The sequence below is a fragment of the Miscanthus floridulus genome, chromosome 1 (assembly GCF_019320115.1).
Source record: "Miscanthus floridulus cultivar M001 chromosome 1, ASM1932011v1, whole genome shotgun sequence".
NCBI lineage: Eukaryota > Viridiplantae > Streptophyta > Magnoliopsida > Poales > Poaceae > Miscanthus > Miscanthus floridulus.
The window spans coordinates 189,949,073-189,965,457 of record NC_089580.1 but is presented as its reverse complement, the minus strand read 5'-3'; the positions used below and the strand labels follow the sequence as shown (position 1 = coordinate 189,965,457).

Sequence of the window (16,385 nt, the reverse complement as noted above, 5' to 3'; positions counted from 1 at the left end):
TAGTGTTCAATTATGGACTAATTAGACTCAAAACGTTCGTCTCGCAATTTCCAACTAAACTACGCAATTAGTTTTTTTTGTCTACATTTAATGTTCTATGCGTGTATTGCAAGATTCGATGTGATGGGTACTGTAATACTTTTTTAAAATTTAGGGCGGGAACTAAACACGTGCTTAGTACGTTTTCCAACGCGTGGGAAACAGCGCTGGCTAGTTTGAACCTCTAATTATCTCTGTTTCTCGATACATGCAAAATAATAGTTTTTGCTGATATATCACTCCATTTAATGCGTAAGAAACCCCCGTGACATCCCATCCAGACTGCCGTTAGTAGCACGTTACTCGACGTACGAGTTAAGCAGCTAGCTGAGGAACACCAGCTGAGCTCCGGACTCTGGACGCTGGAGCCCGCCTCATACATGCATGCCTGATGACTTGTTGCTTAGTAATTCGTCCGTTGCGCTCTGTTCGCTTTAACTTATCAGCTGATTTATCAGTCATGATATAGTATTTTTCTCTCACAACAAATTAACTTTAGCCGGCTTATCAGCCGCAAAAACTATCAGCCGAACAACTCGGAATTCATTTTATTCTTCCTCCTTCCTCTTGGTAGTTTTTACTAGGTTTCTTCCTTCTAGTAGTCTTTACTAGGTGCCACTGCCTTCGTCGCCAGCATCCTCCAGTATGTTTGGTTGGCTGGATCGTATTGTTGCTGGTTCATGAAGAAGTACTGTTGGCTGGTTTGTGTGAGAGAAAAATACTGTTCCGGCTGAAAATTTATGATCATTTACGACAAGCCACAGCCAAACGAACAGGCTTGAGCGGCTGTAACAAAATCATGGAGCATTATACATTAAATCAATTATACGTAATCCTACGCAAGGTTGCTAAGATCGAGATCCTAGGTTTAGTAAAATACGCCATGAAGCGTTTGGATCATTGGATGCAGTAAATAAACTTTTGAAAACCATAGTGTTGCTAGAACTGCAGTCACCAGTCAGTAATTTTAGAGTTTTAAAAACTCCACTCTTAACTCTATTCTAAAATTACAATTTTATTAATACTACAGTTTCTTAATACAGCATCAGAATAGGACTTGACGCTTAGCCAAAGAGCTTCGGCAATGTTATCCGCTGGCAACTGGCAAGCGTCAAGGCTCCGGCGCACGGACACCGTTGTCATCTGGTGCCAGGTTACCGTAGAGCTGGAACATCATTGTGTTCATCACGACGAGCAGCATTATCTTTTGCAACCCACACACTTCCACTGCACTAGAGGTGACGATCAAACAGTAGAAAATGCCCAAATCTTAAAATTATTTGCAGCAAACCCTATGCTTTACATAATGGATAAAGATATGCGCAAAGCAAACAAAAAGTAACTCTGCGTTAAGTTCACGACTTCAGCTAAGCTATTTTGTCCCAGGCAATCAGGAGCATAATTTGGAGGGTCAACATATATTCACAAATCCAAGGTCGCCCAGTCAGCTAGTAGCCTAGACTAGGAAAATGCGCAGCAGGATGAACAGTTGTGCTCCTCAGGTTTGCATGGGTCAGCTAGGAAGCGTGTTGATCTTATCAGCAACATACCTGCAAATAAAATCAAACGAATTAGTTCTGAACTTCATTTCATATGCTACCTAGATTATGGTAAAATTCAGACGAAATGGACAGAAATAGGTGTCTCATCTGTGAACAAATTAAACTCAGGGGGTTCTCCATAGTAGGAGTACTGCATAGAGCAGCAATAAGGATGCATAATCATAAATTTGAACAAGCACCGCACTGACCACACTGTCGAATATAGTTACAAGCTCATTCTTATTCTTTTAATAAAAACTGTTCCTATACAGAAGATGTGTTACCAATTTCTACCGACAGAAGGGAATAAAGTTCAGTCTGCATGACACATTTAGGTACCGGATGGATGAGGTATCCAAAACCAACTTTGTCATTAATGAAGCAACCAAACAAGAAGGCTACCGATGTTATTCAGTGTATTAGTCCAAATAGTACATCGTAAGAAAAAAGAGCACTGAGAGAAAAAAAATGACTCATCATCTTTATAAAATACTAAAGGATGTTTTCTATTTACCTCAAGAGTCATAAATTCTTATCATGAGTCTGATGTCCTGACGACACATAGGGCACAATGGTTCAGCCTCACGCTCCATTCTTAGTGCGCATTTGCAACAGCAGACAAGATGCCCACATGGAACAAAAGCTGCTTTCCTTCTCTTCCTTAAGCACACAACACATAGTTGCCCGTCTCCTACTTCATCGTCATCACTAGAGTTATCTTCCCGAATAGCGTCTTGAGCCTCCTCAAACATCTGTTGTACCTGCCTAGCCTCTCTCCGCAGTTTGATTCTCTTCCAGCCCCTGCAACATTATAAACTTCAAATTGTCAGCACATAGGACTGCAAAAACTAAAATTGCTCAACAGGATATCTCTAGTCTAGATAATCAAGCATCAATCAGCATAACTCAAGCAATAGAGAAAATGACGTAATTTGAAACATCAAGAAGAGAATGTGCAAAGTATCTCGGTACATTGGTTCACACAACAAGTTCATAACAGATACCTGTAAATGGCATGGCCCACTAAGCAAACCGACAAGGTTCCCAAAACAATACTACCCCAAAAGAGTATCCTAGCACGCGAAGCCAGCTGAGCTTGCATCTCATCCTTGGTTAGCTCAGATCTGAATGAAGGCAAAGCATTAAAAACTTGGAAATGCACCTAGAGAATGCATGTCCTCCTTCCCTTATTCACAAGGAATTTCATAGAGGCAGAAATGGTGATTGGCATCAGCAAGAAAGAAAGAATATAAAAATATATTACCAAATAACATCTTACAAGAAAAAGGGGATCTCTGGGCACGATGTGATCTCAACACTTTCTGCATCCTTCACATGACATAGTCCTATTGCTGTAATTTTCTTACCGATCGGTAGTATTTTTTCTTCATCCAACAATGCAATCTATGGAACAAATAGCATAACAGTTTAAGAGAGATACTAGTCCAGGGCTGAGTATTGCATAGATAAATATCTGTTCTTAATGCAGCAATCAAATGAACTTACCGGATAGCCATTGCCAATAATAGTTTGGAACAATGTGTAAGGAGTCGTCTCAAGTGGGATAAGTTTATGAAACACTGTAGTAAGAGGCAACGGTTGATCCGCCTTATCCACATTTATATGCACCACTCCCGCAGGATTTCCTAACTCAGTACTAACCAGAACAAACGGAACCTTGCGAAAGAGAAGCACCGTCAAAATCAAGGTAAAGGTTATCCTAATAACAATATTGCATGAGTGTAGATGGAATACCGATCTAAAAGATGTCACAATTTGCTCTTTCCATGATCTGAAAAGAAGAGCATGCAGATCAAAGGTCCATCCAAAGATGCCTCTCCATTCTGTGAACAAACACTACAAAGTACAAAACCACATACTACCAGTTAGTTAGACATTGATACAGAGGAAGAATAACAGGCAGATCCAGTGTTTTAAAACAACAAAGGGAAAAAGATAAGCATTCGCTTATAACAGACTTCAAAATCAGGTACTTGAAAACATATTAAGACTTGGTATTCTCAAAATGTGCTTAACAATTCTCCTATCACAGAAATTCGAACACACAAGCCAATCTGGAAACCATCAAATTAGCAAAGATTTGCCCAAGTTCCTAATCCTGCAGGAGGGAATCATGGAACTCCAAACTACTGGAAGCCACTAAAGAAAATGGGAAACCCTGAAGAAGGGAGACTCTCTATCACTCTATGTTTAAATTTGTACACCAATTGGAGACCTCAATCTAATTAGTGTAGCAGAATTTACACTAGACAGGGTGTCATGACGGCTCCAATGGCCAAAACGGCTAGTGCTTCATCTGAATTCCGTACCGACTATTATCTCGTTGCCACGAGAGCCATCACTAAGCACCCAATCCTTGAAGATTTATTTTTAAGACGAAAACTAAAACAGAACCGCAGCATAGGACTAGCGTAAACCCTAATCTGAACGATGGACGCAACGAGCAAGTCTCCAGCGTACGACGGCGGGACTCACCATCTGGGTGTGCTTCACAACGACGCCCGCCTCGCCTGAGAACGGGGCCCGGAGGAACGAGCCCTGGGTCCGCACGTGGCCCCGCACCGCGGCGATCCGCGACTCGTCGCCGTCGTCCGGGAGGAGGGAGCGGGTGTCGGCGATGGAGGCCGTCGCCGCGGAGGCGACGAGGCGCAGCTGCCCCGAGACGGCGAGGTACTTGACCCACGACGCGACGGCGACGGCCGCCGTGCCGAGGCCGAGCACCGCCCCGTCCAGCGAGGCGGCGAGGCGCATCAGTGCCTCGGCCGTCTCGCGGTCACGCGCCGACATGGCTGAGCTGTGTTGGCTTGGGTCTCGCCGCAGCACGGCGAGTCGGCGATGACCCCTACTCGTCCTGTTCAAGTATGCGGTGTCGTGCGGATGGGGATGGTCCGGACTCGGGTTCGAGCCGGAGATAACTCTGGTGCTCCTCCGTATAAACCACACAGGTAGGTTGGTCCCACACGCGTGGAGCCTTCGAGAGTTCGAGGTCAGTGGTTTTGCTTAAGGAGTACGAATTCGATTCGAATTTGCGAATTTTCAGCAAATTTTATAAGCAAAGGCCGTTGAATAAGGCTCATTAGTCCTGGCCATCTGATCGTTCTATGCCAATTGCACGCCACTTATGAATCCGTGGAACGATGGATTCATCATTCACAAGTGATCTTTTTGTAATTCTACCAGGATAAGAGCTCGGCACGGCTCCAGCCTCCAGCGAAGTAACAAACCTCACGTCCCACTAGGAAGTGCAATGCAACAGATTCGATTTGTACATGTGGCTACCATAGAAGCATTAGATCTGTTTACCAGACATGGAAGGCGCTGATGTTCAGCTGTTGCTCAATGACTTGACAAATCTATATGACCAGCAACAAGAGAACAGTCAATGTATCAGGTACCGAGATCATGTATTTTCATTTTTTCATTGCAGAATCACAGGAACAACTAAGAAACATTTGCCCTTTGCAGGCTGCACAAACTATACATGGCAGAAGCTTTTGAAGTATTGTGATACCTCAACATTCTTTTTTTTGATGCCTCAACTCTTCGAGTACAAGTTGTAGTATCTGAACGTACACACCAACTCACACCACCACACGCACACAAACTCACACACACACTAGTGTGCACGCTAGACCTACACCTACACGAAGAGGTTGCACGTGGCTGAGAGATATCCGAAGTCCACCAGGCGTCACACTGACCATTGTGGCACATCCACGCATGAGGCTGCAGATACACAGTACCTGCAAATTTATTTAACGGAGAAAACCCCGTGGGTGCGAGACCGGAAATTCTGCTCCCCGGGGGGATCGAACTCCGGCCGGCAAGCACCAGCACTTGGGCACTTGCCACTCGAGCTAGGCTCGGTCCGCAGATACCTCAACATTCTGGGGCATCAGAACTGTCACCGATCTAGTGACAATCTCGAAAGTCACAAACATTTGAAAAAACTTTGATCATGTACAAGGTGGTGAAGGTATTCCTTGGCACATACCATCCCGCCTTTTTCAAATCACGAGGACCGATGGCATTTCCCTGCACAGGGAGATAGAACTAGGGTCCATCTCCCTTCTATTCCTATCTAGTCAGCAAGCCCTATGAACTGAAGGAGAGTAAGCACAGATCTGATGAATGACGAGAACCATCCAGGTCAACCATCTACAAACAAATTGCATGGGTGTTATTTTCAATTTAGAGTTCTATAACTTCACGAAAATTTTCAGGATTAAACTGAGACAAGGCAAGTACCTTGAACCCTATCTGATCATAGAGCCTCCATGCTGGTAAGTTATCTTTATGCACATGAATGTAAATATTTTCAGCACCTGTAATGGGTTGAAGATATCAGTGGATCGTGCATTTTCATTTGGGACAGGCTATTCTAGAATAGCTCAATGTTTTCTGTACCGTTGAGTCTTGCAGCATCTACGGCCAATAACAGCATGTTGCTGGCAATCCCTTGACGCCTCGCATATTTAGCAACGCATACATTTGTTACATACCCAAATTTTGGCTGATCAGGCTGATAAATTCGACAGTGAAGAGACGACTTTCCAGGCTCCTGTGAATAACTTCTAGATATAACTTCTAAATACAGCAGCAGAAAAAAAAAAACATAGAGAAGGTACAATTATACCCTACCTCAGGAAATTTCTCCCCATGTAGAGGATGCCTTACACATACATCTAAGGTACCAACAACACTATTCAGGACAGTTCGCCTGAGGTCATCATTCTTTACCTGCAATATTAAGCATAAGGCACCAATATTTTCAGCTGTGGAAAAATGAAGAAAATATCAGTAAAGACAGCTTTAAAAATGTAAACTGAGATAGTTGCCAAGAGTGAGGCTTTCATTAATCATAGTCAATTGTAAGAGAGACCATTTGGTTTGTTCATGATTCCCTGCGACATGCTTTATGAACAAAACATGCTGCAACCAAGATCTAGTGACAAATTTGATGAACAAATCAAACAGAGATTTTTATCTCATACCGCGACAAAACAGATATACTTTTCTCCGTGCTGTTTGCTGCATCTCTTCTTTAATGCATGGAATTCCTGCAATGAGATGACAGACTGATACTTGTGAACCAGAACAGAAACTATTGAATGATCGGGATGTGACAAATTAATGCGAATAATTTATAATGTTGCATCAACAAAGCTATTTGAACAGAGGTCATTGTAATTTCTTAACATTTACTTGTTACAAAGATGTACATCCTATCTCAATTACTTTTAAGCACATAGAAAACACTACTAAGTTGTTTACGCAAGTACCTTTGATGCAAACTTTCTTTTAAAGCTTTCAACATAGCTGCAGGAAAAAAAAAAATGATAAAGTAGCTGCAAGGACCATGCTAACAGTAAATGTATAGCAGTACAGACAATAAGGAAGACTACAGAACTTTCCCTTCCCTTAAAGATAAAAGTCTTACCGATTGCCTGACTCATTTTCGTAGTGATCTTCTGCTCTAAACCATGCAGCGATCTATCAATCATTAGTAAGGAGAGATGTAACTTGTAAGGCATAGTCGTAGGTAGAGTAAATCATAATTGTAGGTCACTGAATAAAAGGTGGCGTTATGTAAGCTATAAATAGCTAGCATATGTTAGTAATCAATAGTTAGCAATCAATCCATTACAAATACATGCGGAAGCCATGTCTGCTAAACAGAACAAATGAACAATATGTTCTAACAACTTAACAAGAGTAATACCCAGTATTCCTCATCGATTACAGCCTCACGAGCAACATAGCAGCCAAATAATCTTTTGTATTTGCAATCACTTTCATCAATTGAGGGTCGAAGACGATTGAACCGGAGATCAGATGGTCCAGAAGGAAGCAAAGGGGTTGGGACCACTGATGCCTTATTGGATAAACTTGAGGAAAGCCCAGGGTGAGACAATCCTCTGGCAACATTGAGGCTGTCAGTGTCTGTCTCCTCATTTCCACCATCTGTGGAAATCATGGATTCATCTTTCCTGGGGTAGAAAAATGACTATGCATTAAGGAACAATAGGCATAAGATCTAAGCATGAAGTTATGCTCAACGCTAGCTCTATGACTGAAAAGCAAGAACATAATCACTGAAGACTTTGCTTCAGTGGAACCTAATAATAAGTTCAATTGTGGTCCTAATGTTGAGTATAACATTCGAACTGTACCATACCAAACCATAAGAAGCAACCAAAAAGCCAGCAAGACTACAAGACCCTATAATAGCTCCACCACATATTTTTCCTTCTTTTCTATTTTTACAACCTTGTGGACATCCTTATCCCCTTTCTTTCCTCTTTTATTTTTCATTAAAAAAAACAGAGTGCCGCATCATATTTATGGTTTACCCTTTGGATTGAAGGAACACGTGCCATGAGAATTGGCGCAATGAACCAGTACCGGCCAAATTTTGCGCAAATGAAGGAAATGAAGACAGTGTGATCCTGCATTGAACTGATTGGCTAGTCTTTCCAGTCACAGAGTCTAGCGTGAAGGATGGGCAACCTAACTAACCCAATGCTCAAACGACGCCCTGAAATCCCCCTGATTCGTCTCTTCCTTCTCCAGAGAGACGACCACGAGAGTTTCTCCCTTTCCTCCATTGCAGTTATTTCTAGCATCTAAAACCACCACGAGAGTTTCTCCAACAACAGCAAAGCGGATGTGTACTACCGAATTAACTGAAACACAACAGCAACCGAAGGAAGTGCTCACATAGGCGAGGCGGCGATACGCCGGTGGAGGAAGCCCCGTCCACGGGGGACGCGCCGCGCGCTGGCCAGCGGAGGCGGCGTGACGGCGCCGGTGGCCATGCTCGCGGCAGCAGCAGCAGCCCCCGCGAGGATGAGGGAGAGGTCGAGCCGGCAACAGGCACCTGGCCCGGCCCCTTAGTGCGCGAGACGAGAGGCGGGGTAGCGAGTCCCGGGAAGGACGGGGGAGCGGCGGCAGGGAGGGAGAATTGGAAATGCCGGAGCGAGGCGGGGCGAGCGCTGGCCGCTGGCTGGCGTGCGGCGTGGTCTACCTGCCTGCCTCGCGGCCGCGTCGCCCGCTACTGGAGTACTAGCATTTGTCCTCCTTTTCGCTTGTTCTGTGTAAAGATGTCGACGGGCCTGTTCCTCGATTCCCCACGGGGAATTCAATAATTAGGGGTCGGGTGGAAAATTAAATGAGAAAAAAAATCATTCCTATCGAGTATGACGGAGGCGGGGATGGTATACATGCCTCCATCCCCGTTCCCCGCGGGGACCCGAAATATTTAAGGCGCATCTGAGAAGGCTCAGTTCATGTGTACATATATAAGGCAAATATTATCCTTCCCATTCGTTCTCAGATTCTCAACCCCCTCCCCTGTCCCCCAGGCCCTTCCTCGAGTCCTTCAGAAGCAGAGGACGCGGGCGGCGGCCAGCTCCTCGGCCACAACGCCGGCCGCGGCCATGTCGAAGAAGAAGGCGGTCACGACGATGACGCTCAAGGACTTCCACGGTGGCTCCATCCCCTTCGAGCTCCCGCTCCCCTCCACCCCCGGCGTGTAAGTTTCCGCCAAACCCTAGCCCGCCGTTGCTCCTCCGCTCCCTCCTCCTTCCGATATGAACTGACCAGGTTCGTCTCATTTGCCGCAGCACCCCGTGGACCGTGTAACACCCTCGGTGTTACGCCTTAATCAAAATACTAAACCATGTCATGAGCATCATGTTTATGTATTATTGCATGTGGTAAAATAAGAAATTAAATTTTTTTGCACTAATTCTCAATTTGAGCTCTAATTTACTCCTTGTCCAAATACTCTCCAGCACAGCTCGACTCACTATTGTTATCCGGATCCAACTCCATTTCTCGCTATTCATCTTCTTCCTAATCCCCTGAGCACGTACACAGCACCCTCGCAGAGCCAGCCCGCGAAGCACACTTGCAGTACACTTTGCTGGCAAGCCTTGACACTTTGCCGCAGTGCCAATACTTTCGTCGTATCGTGCATGGCGGCTTGGGCAGCAACTTCTAGCGTGACTCACGCAGGGACTGCATGCGACGGTAATTAATTACTACACCCCGGCCGGCACGCTCGCTGCAAGTCCGGTAATTTAGGGTCGGCGTCGTCGTACTGTAGCTACTTAATTGGCGTTGGTCTTGGAAATGATTGCCAAGAAAGGCCGATGTCTAAAGATGCTGCCAAGCTAAACGAAGTCTGCTAGCGACCACGGTCCACGGTAGGACAAAAACGAAGTGACACAACAGACTTTAGTGTCATCTTCTCCTCACGTAATACTTCTTAAGCTACTCCTAGTAGATTAGTACCAGGTTCAACTAGTTTGCACGGCCAGGCTAAGCAATACAGTATGCAACAAAATAATCTTTATAGTTTGATAAATGTATTTTAGTTGAATGGTAGTACGTAATTCTAAGCAGACCCTGCAATTTAATTACAGTTCTCACAAACAGGAATAAGCAGACCAGTAATTAGATATAGGCTCTTGTCAGGTGACAGGCAATATAATAGATGACCCCTCTCACGCGGCTGGCCGCTTCAACGCGGTATGTGACAGACGACCCAAGCAGCACGCTCCAGCCAGCAGCAGCTGGAGGCCACGCCATCGCACACGGCACAGAGCCAGAGAGCAACCCTACCAACTCGTTCCGTGCTTCCAGACTACCTAGCTCGTTGTGACCACTCACCAGTGCTATATATGGTTCTGCTCCGCTCCGCGCAGGGCAAGCAATTGCTAAGCTCTCTGGTGTCTCTCCTCTCGCATTGCCTTCGCACATCGATCACCGTAGGTGGCACTTCGTTCAATTCCGAGGTAGCTAGCCTGCAAGAATTCCTTCATTTTCCTTCTCCATTATTTTCTTGACCCATGGTCTCATCCATTATTTCTAGACCCACAGCCATGTGCAAGTCAACAAGTTCAATTGCGTGATTAGCCTTCTCCAATAATATCATTTTCTTCAACTTTAGAGCTCATTTGAATTTATTTATTGTGAAATAGATTTTGTTAGATTCCAAAATTCTTGATCTACCTGTTAGTGTATTTAGTTCATGCAGTTTAGTGATACCTTTAGGGTTACTTTATTATTTCAAAATGCGTATTATTATTATGGTGATTTAGAGAATGAATTTTTGTGATGCATGGTAGCTAGTGCACCTTGTTTTATTATATATATAGTAAATTGATATTAACAATAAGGATGCCTTTAGTTGCTAAGATAATACATGAAATGTTTCATACCTGTTTAGTGAGAATAATAGGTAACTTTGCGTATTAGTTATTAGAGTTAGCTTAGTAGCTTGGTAGATGTATTTTTATTTTAAGAGTTGTTGTTGCTGTATTACTAAGCATTGCATCATCATCACTGCATACATATAGAGAACGAGCCACTTGAGGTCGTGACCTTCGGCGAGCAGGAGTACGACGAAGTCGTCGAAGAGTACGAGGAGGAGATCCTCGTGTAGGAGGACGTTCCGGAGCCGCCCGTCACTGACTTTGCTGACACCGCGCCTGCCCAAGGCAAGCCCCGGTGCATAACCCCTATTTTTACTGATCACTGAATATGTATATGTTGTGCATTTACGTTATAGGTATTTTATGAAAACTACATGCATAAATATATCTACCTATGAGTCCTACTAGTACAGGTCGAGTAGCTGCTATGCTCAGGATATCGGTAGCGTGGGTAAACTACCGTTACTCGCAATTAGGTGATAAATATGATCACTCATGATAAAATGGTGGAAAGAAAAATGGTGACTGGGTAGGGATATGGTTGGGTTCTGGTGGGTGTAAAGGGTTCTGTCCTGCGGCCAACAGGGCATAGCTCGGTTATACTTTTTCTCTGTCTGTGTCAATTAAGGACCGGTCGTTGCATATGGCTCTAGGCAAGTCACAGACTTATTGTCCTGAGCACATACTTAGGTATGGACGCATGGAAGACTTGTTGCTCTCTTGTCGTGGATCCGGCTCTTTCCGGACTGACTGATTGGAGGCAGAGATGGTGGAGGTCCTTGCACCGCACTGAGTCCGGGACTCAGGAGTGGGGGCTTTAAGTCCAAGTTTGGACGGGGACCTGGACACCCGGGACAGGAGAGTGATGGGTTAGTCCTGCTTGTGCCTGGGGTACAAGTGGGGCGTGTGTCTTTGGGGCACCCAGCTGGGCACATTGATTCACGAATCGCTGAGAAATCTGGTACGGCTTGTCTGCGGTTTAGCACCGTAGTAAGAACTGAAAGTTGAAAGGAGAAGAAATAGAACTGATTGCTCAACTCTTGCTTGAAAGTAGAACGGGTGCTTATATAGACTGGCTAGATGATAACTTAATATGGCTGATAATGATACATAAATGAGAACTCACTATTAGTATTGCTTTCTGCTAAAAGAAACCAGTAAACCATAAAGCTTATCATATTCCTTAGAGTCGGGAAATTATTCCCACTAGTCGGATAAGTCTTGCGAGTACATTGTGTACTCAGGGTTTATTTACCTTGGTTGTAGGTGATGCATGAGAAGTACCTTTGTGTGGAGGATTCTTCTGGTGGGCTCAGACGGATCCTCGTTCTTATCGCTAGATGTTTATTTTAAATTCCGCTGTTTATCATTCCGCACTCTGATATTTGGTATTGTAATAATGAACTTTTAAGAACTCTGATGTATGAAATGGACAAGTATTGTAACTCGTTCTCATTATTGGATCCTTGGGAAAAATGTGGATCTTTCGGGTTCTCCCGTGGGGTGTGCTCGACAGATACCGACCATTGTAGCTTGCTTTCGGGGTGCTTAGTGTCTGGTGGAAGACGAGCACCTCCGTAAGCGTGTTATTTTGGGTGGTTCTGCCACAGACCGCACCGTCACCTCCGCGTCCCCCATCGCAGCCACGGTCACACGGCCACGCGTACCGGTCGCTTCTCCTACCACCGTTGCGACGGCAGCCGTGATGCCTTCCTTCCTCACCAACCCGTCTCGCATCGGCCATCACTTCGACGAGGACAAACGCACCCCCTTTGAGCCCGCCACACTGCACCGCCCGGCGCCGTCCCCGGCGTCGTTCGCACCCACTCCCATCAATGTGCAGTTGATGTGGGGATGGGGATCCCCGCGGGGATTAAATCCCCGAGCGAGGATGGGGATGGGGCAGTAACCCCCGATGGGAAATTTCCTGTTGACATTTCAAGTCCTGTGGGCCTGACAGGTGTGGTCCGATGGTTTACTGGTCGTGTTTCACCGGTGGCGGATGGCCACTTCATTTGTGCAGTGCTATGTTTCGGCCGCACACAACCAACCCTGCTTAATAGGGTTGGATATCGAGCTAGCTCGTCTCGTTATGACTCGGCTCATTATAGCTCGATTTGTTATGGCTCGTTAGACAAACGAGCCAGAAAACTAGGTCGGCTCGACTCATTAGCGAGCTGGAGCTAGCTCATTTGGCTTGTGAGCCAAAGCATAAAAACACAGTTCATAGAGGTTATAACCATAAGTTGGCAACAAACACATCACATGCATATCTAAAATGGAATAAACAAAATTCATATAAATTTTGGACTCGTCTCACGTGAACATGATGCCATGAGGTAGGTCGGTGGGGTGACTTTGTAGGGCCATGGGTCTATTGGTCTAGGGTTTTAGTGTTTATTGTGGTGGGCCATAGGGAAAGGGATATATGGACCACTTAAAATTGTGTTGGGCTAGGCCAAGAGATACATGGGCCAATTTTTAGTTGTTGTCACGTGAATTATCTTGGCATGTTTTGACTCGCGAGCAGCTCACGAGCCGGCTCAAGTTGGCTCGTTAATTAACCGAGCTGACTCAAGCTAGCTCGTTAATTAAAAATTCAAATGAGCCGAGCCACTATCGAGCGAGTCAAGCGAGCTAGCGAGTTAAGAGCTTTTCATCTAGTCCTACTCGTCACGCTGGCCCCCCTGTCTTCCATACAGATATGGCGAGCGGCGGCTAGGCTGACTACATGATTGGCCTACACGATGGACCATGTGTTACCCATAGATACCATTTTTTCTCAGTGTACTCCTTGTGACGATTAACGACAAAGTTTTCTGTACAACCGTTAAAAAAATAGTCTGTTTAAAGAGCACTCAGTGTTTTAAGGCCCCAAAACACCCGATTTCTAGGCCGTTGGTCTGGTCATTCAATGGCTCACAACGACACTACTGTTCATCTTCTTCCTCTCTCCTGCCGTCGACCACAGTACCGCCGCGGGCGCTAGGGATCGTCGGAGCTCCGGCACGCTAGGGCGCCCGCGGCAGCCGCCTTCTTCCCCTCCCCCTCTCCCACGGCCGCCATCTTCTCCAACTCCGGTGAGCTCCGCCATGACGCCCCTGCCCCTCCCTGGTTCGGTAGCCTCCACCGCTGTCAGGGCCCCTAAACCGCCCGACCACCATCCCCACCTTCTTCCCTGCCTACCTTCCCTCGGTCGGCTCCTTCTATACCGCCGGAGTTGGAGAAGACAGAGGGGGGATGCTCACCGGAACCCTAACTAGCAAATCTAGGAAGAGAAGGAGGAGGAGGAGGCCTACCTCGGCGGATCCGCCATGTCCAGCGAGCTCGCGGGCGGGTGGGGCTTGCCGGAGAGGAACTTGCCGGGCGTCGGGGAGAGAGAGAGGGGCACGGCCGCCGAGAGGAGCTCGTCGGGGAGAGCACCGTGTGGGGAGGAGAGGAGCGCGTCGAGAGGAGTCGAGTGTCGGGAGAAGAAAAAACCCCACTCTTCCGTACTAATATAATGCATTGAATTCTACCTCATTTGAAACTCGCTTAGATTAGAAGATCACATCATATATTTGATACTTGCACTGAATGTATTGAACTTCCATCTCGAATATATTTTCAAATAATGGACCAGAGAAACAAGTTTAAAATTAAAAAAGTCGCATGTGATTCGGGATCTCTAAGTTTGGAAATTGGAATCCAAAAGAAGATGATACCTCAAATAAAATAATATCATATTATGAAGTTAAACAACAACTTTGAACTCCCATATCCATGAACTTCAATTTGGTGTTTCGAAAACCTAGCAAAGTTAGGGTTTCACCCAAGGGGGATGTGTCATGGTTCAAGGAGATTGAGTAGGAGACAATAAAATCAACATAAAGAAGAGGGGTATATATCATCGGAAATGGTGATATACTATTATGGCTTATGGATAGGGAACAAATGGATGGTGTAAGGTGAGCACAACAGTTGTGACGAGGGCACCGGGGGGATGATTGATGGATTTCCAAAATGTATGGATAGAATTGAGCAACATGTGCTATAATTTCAACGGATAAATAGATGTTTCCAAACACTTTTCACTTTTATAGTTGGTCCCGTTCCAACAACCCATGAGTCTTGCTTATCAAGTTGGTCCCTCCCAACCATCCACAAGCCAGTGTCCCATCAATGCACCAAAGCCCACAACCAAATAAGTATGTCTAACTCGATCCACAAGAGTAGCCTAATAAATAAGGGTTACTCTGCTTTATAGGTTGTTTTCTCTACCATTAATTTCTTATATAATACTAAACCTAACAAATTATATGTTTTATCTACAAAATTTATGAGGTAGATGCACATAATTAAAAACACTCTAAAATTGAGTATCTGTGTTCACACTCTCACTGGGTTTGCCCCAAACACTCACCGAAGTTCATATGTTTTTCGGTGCCAAAAAAATTTCCTCCAATATCATGCTATTTTTGTGTGCCAAAAACCTTTAAAAACCTACTATGTGATCCAATATGACCTTTTTTGGCTGGCCTCCGGTTACCTCTAGCCGGCCAACAGTTGCCAGGGGCAAATGGGCAATCTAGCGGCTGGCTAGGGTGGGCCGCCAGCGGGGGGGGGGGGGGGGGGGGGGGGTTCAGTTTATCCGTTTATGTTGTCAAAAAATGGGAGGTATTTAATTTTTTTAGGGTTCTCTCGGAAAACTATTTTATCCTAATGAAACTCATTTTATTCTCATAAAACTTGGATCCTCTTTTTCTTCACCGATATTGTATCATGTTAGCATATTTTCTAAGTTGATAGTTTATTTATTATTTATAAAACTCTCATTATATCTCACTCTGACTGACCTAAGCAAGAGGAGAGAGCACATGCACATGATTTTTTCTACTAATTTAAAATAGAACGGCAGTTGAGGGAGCTGAAAATGAGGAAATTCGTGACATCTTTTTTGCTGTCATAAATTTACATCTATTTTTTTTGGATCAAGGCCAAACAAATTTTAGGCTTTTTTTCACTCTCTTGGAGATACACATTAGCAATCATTACAATGGTTTGGTCAAAAATCATCAAACATTATACTAAGCAGAGACGGGCAGCGCATCCATTTCTGGCAAATTGTCACTATTAAATGGTCATTTTCAGTGATGGGCATGTGGCCACCTCTGTGAATCAGTTAACAGAGGCAAACACTTTAAGATGCCCACCTCTATTAATGGTTTTTAGAAAACCCAAAAACAAAAAAAATAGTATCTTTGGGATTAACGACCTTCAGCACATCTAGCTTTTCTCTATCACTAGACTATACACTCATTTGTGATTGTATAGACAGCTATCATTTTATATCAACATTTTGTAATTTTGCATTTATTAGCTCAACCCTTAAATGATTTCAAATAAAAAAAGTTTCAACTATAAGGTTTTAAATCTTGTCAAGGGCTACAACTTTGATATAGGATGTATCTCCATTGGAGATTGTTTGAAAATTTTGAATATCAAAATATATGAACTTAAAACAAATGTTTAAGACTCTAAACAAATTCAAATAAAGAACTTATCAACAATAAACTTGTAGATT

General features: G+C 44.6%; 2 protein-coding genes across 2 annotated transcripts; both read right to left on the bottom strand.

Moving 5' to 3' along the window:
* Positions 1-1,292: 1,292 nt before the first annotated feature.
* On the bottom strand, positions 1,293-4,515 carry LOC136551723 (E3 ubiquitin-protein ligase SPL2). The gene is made up of 7 exons (XM_066543262.1): positions 4,077-4,515; positions 3,336-3,437; positions 3,087-3,257; positions 2,860-2,984; positions 2,585-2,704; positions 2,095-2,381; positions 1,293-1,589 (listed from the first exon to the last, which is right to left on the bottom strand). The coding sequence occupies exons 1-6, from the start codon at positions 4,386-4,388 to the stop codon at positions 2,096-2,098; spliced, it is 1,116 nt and encodes a 371-aa protein (XP_066399359.1). The 5' UTR covers positions 4,389-4,515; the 3' UTR covers positions 1,293-1,589; position 2,095.
* Positions 4,516-4,991: 476 nt separating this feature from the next.
* On the bottom strand, positions 4,992-8,727 carry LOC136551730 (GCN5-related N-acetyltransferase 6, chloroplastic-like). Its single transcript, XM_066543273.1, has 9 exons — positions 8,322-8,727; positions 7,324-7,591; positions 7,042-7,094; positions 6,884-6,920; positions 6,596-6,661; positions 6,243-6,341; positions 6,009-6,162; positions 5,850-5,926; positions 4,992-5,759 (listed from the first exon to the last, which is right to left on the bottom strand). Exons 1-9 carry the CDS (start codon positions 8,417-8,419, stop codon positions 5,697-5,699), a joined length of 915 nt encoding a protein of 304 aa, XP_066399370.1. The 5' UTR covers positions 8,420-8,727; the 3' UTR covers positions 4,992-5,696.
* Positions 8,728-16,385: the final 7,658 nt, after the last annotated feature.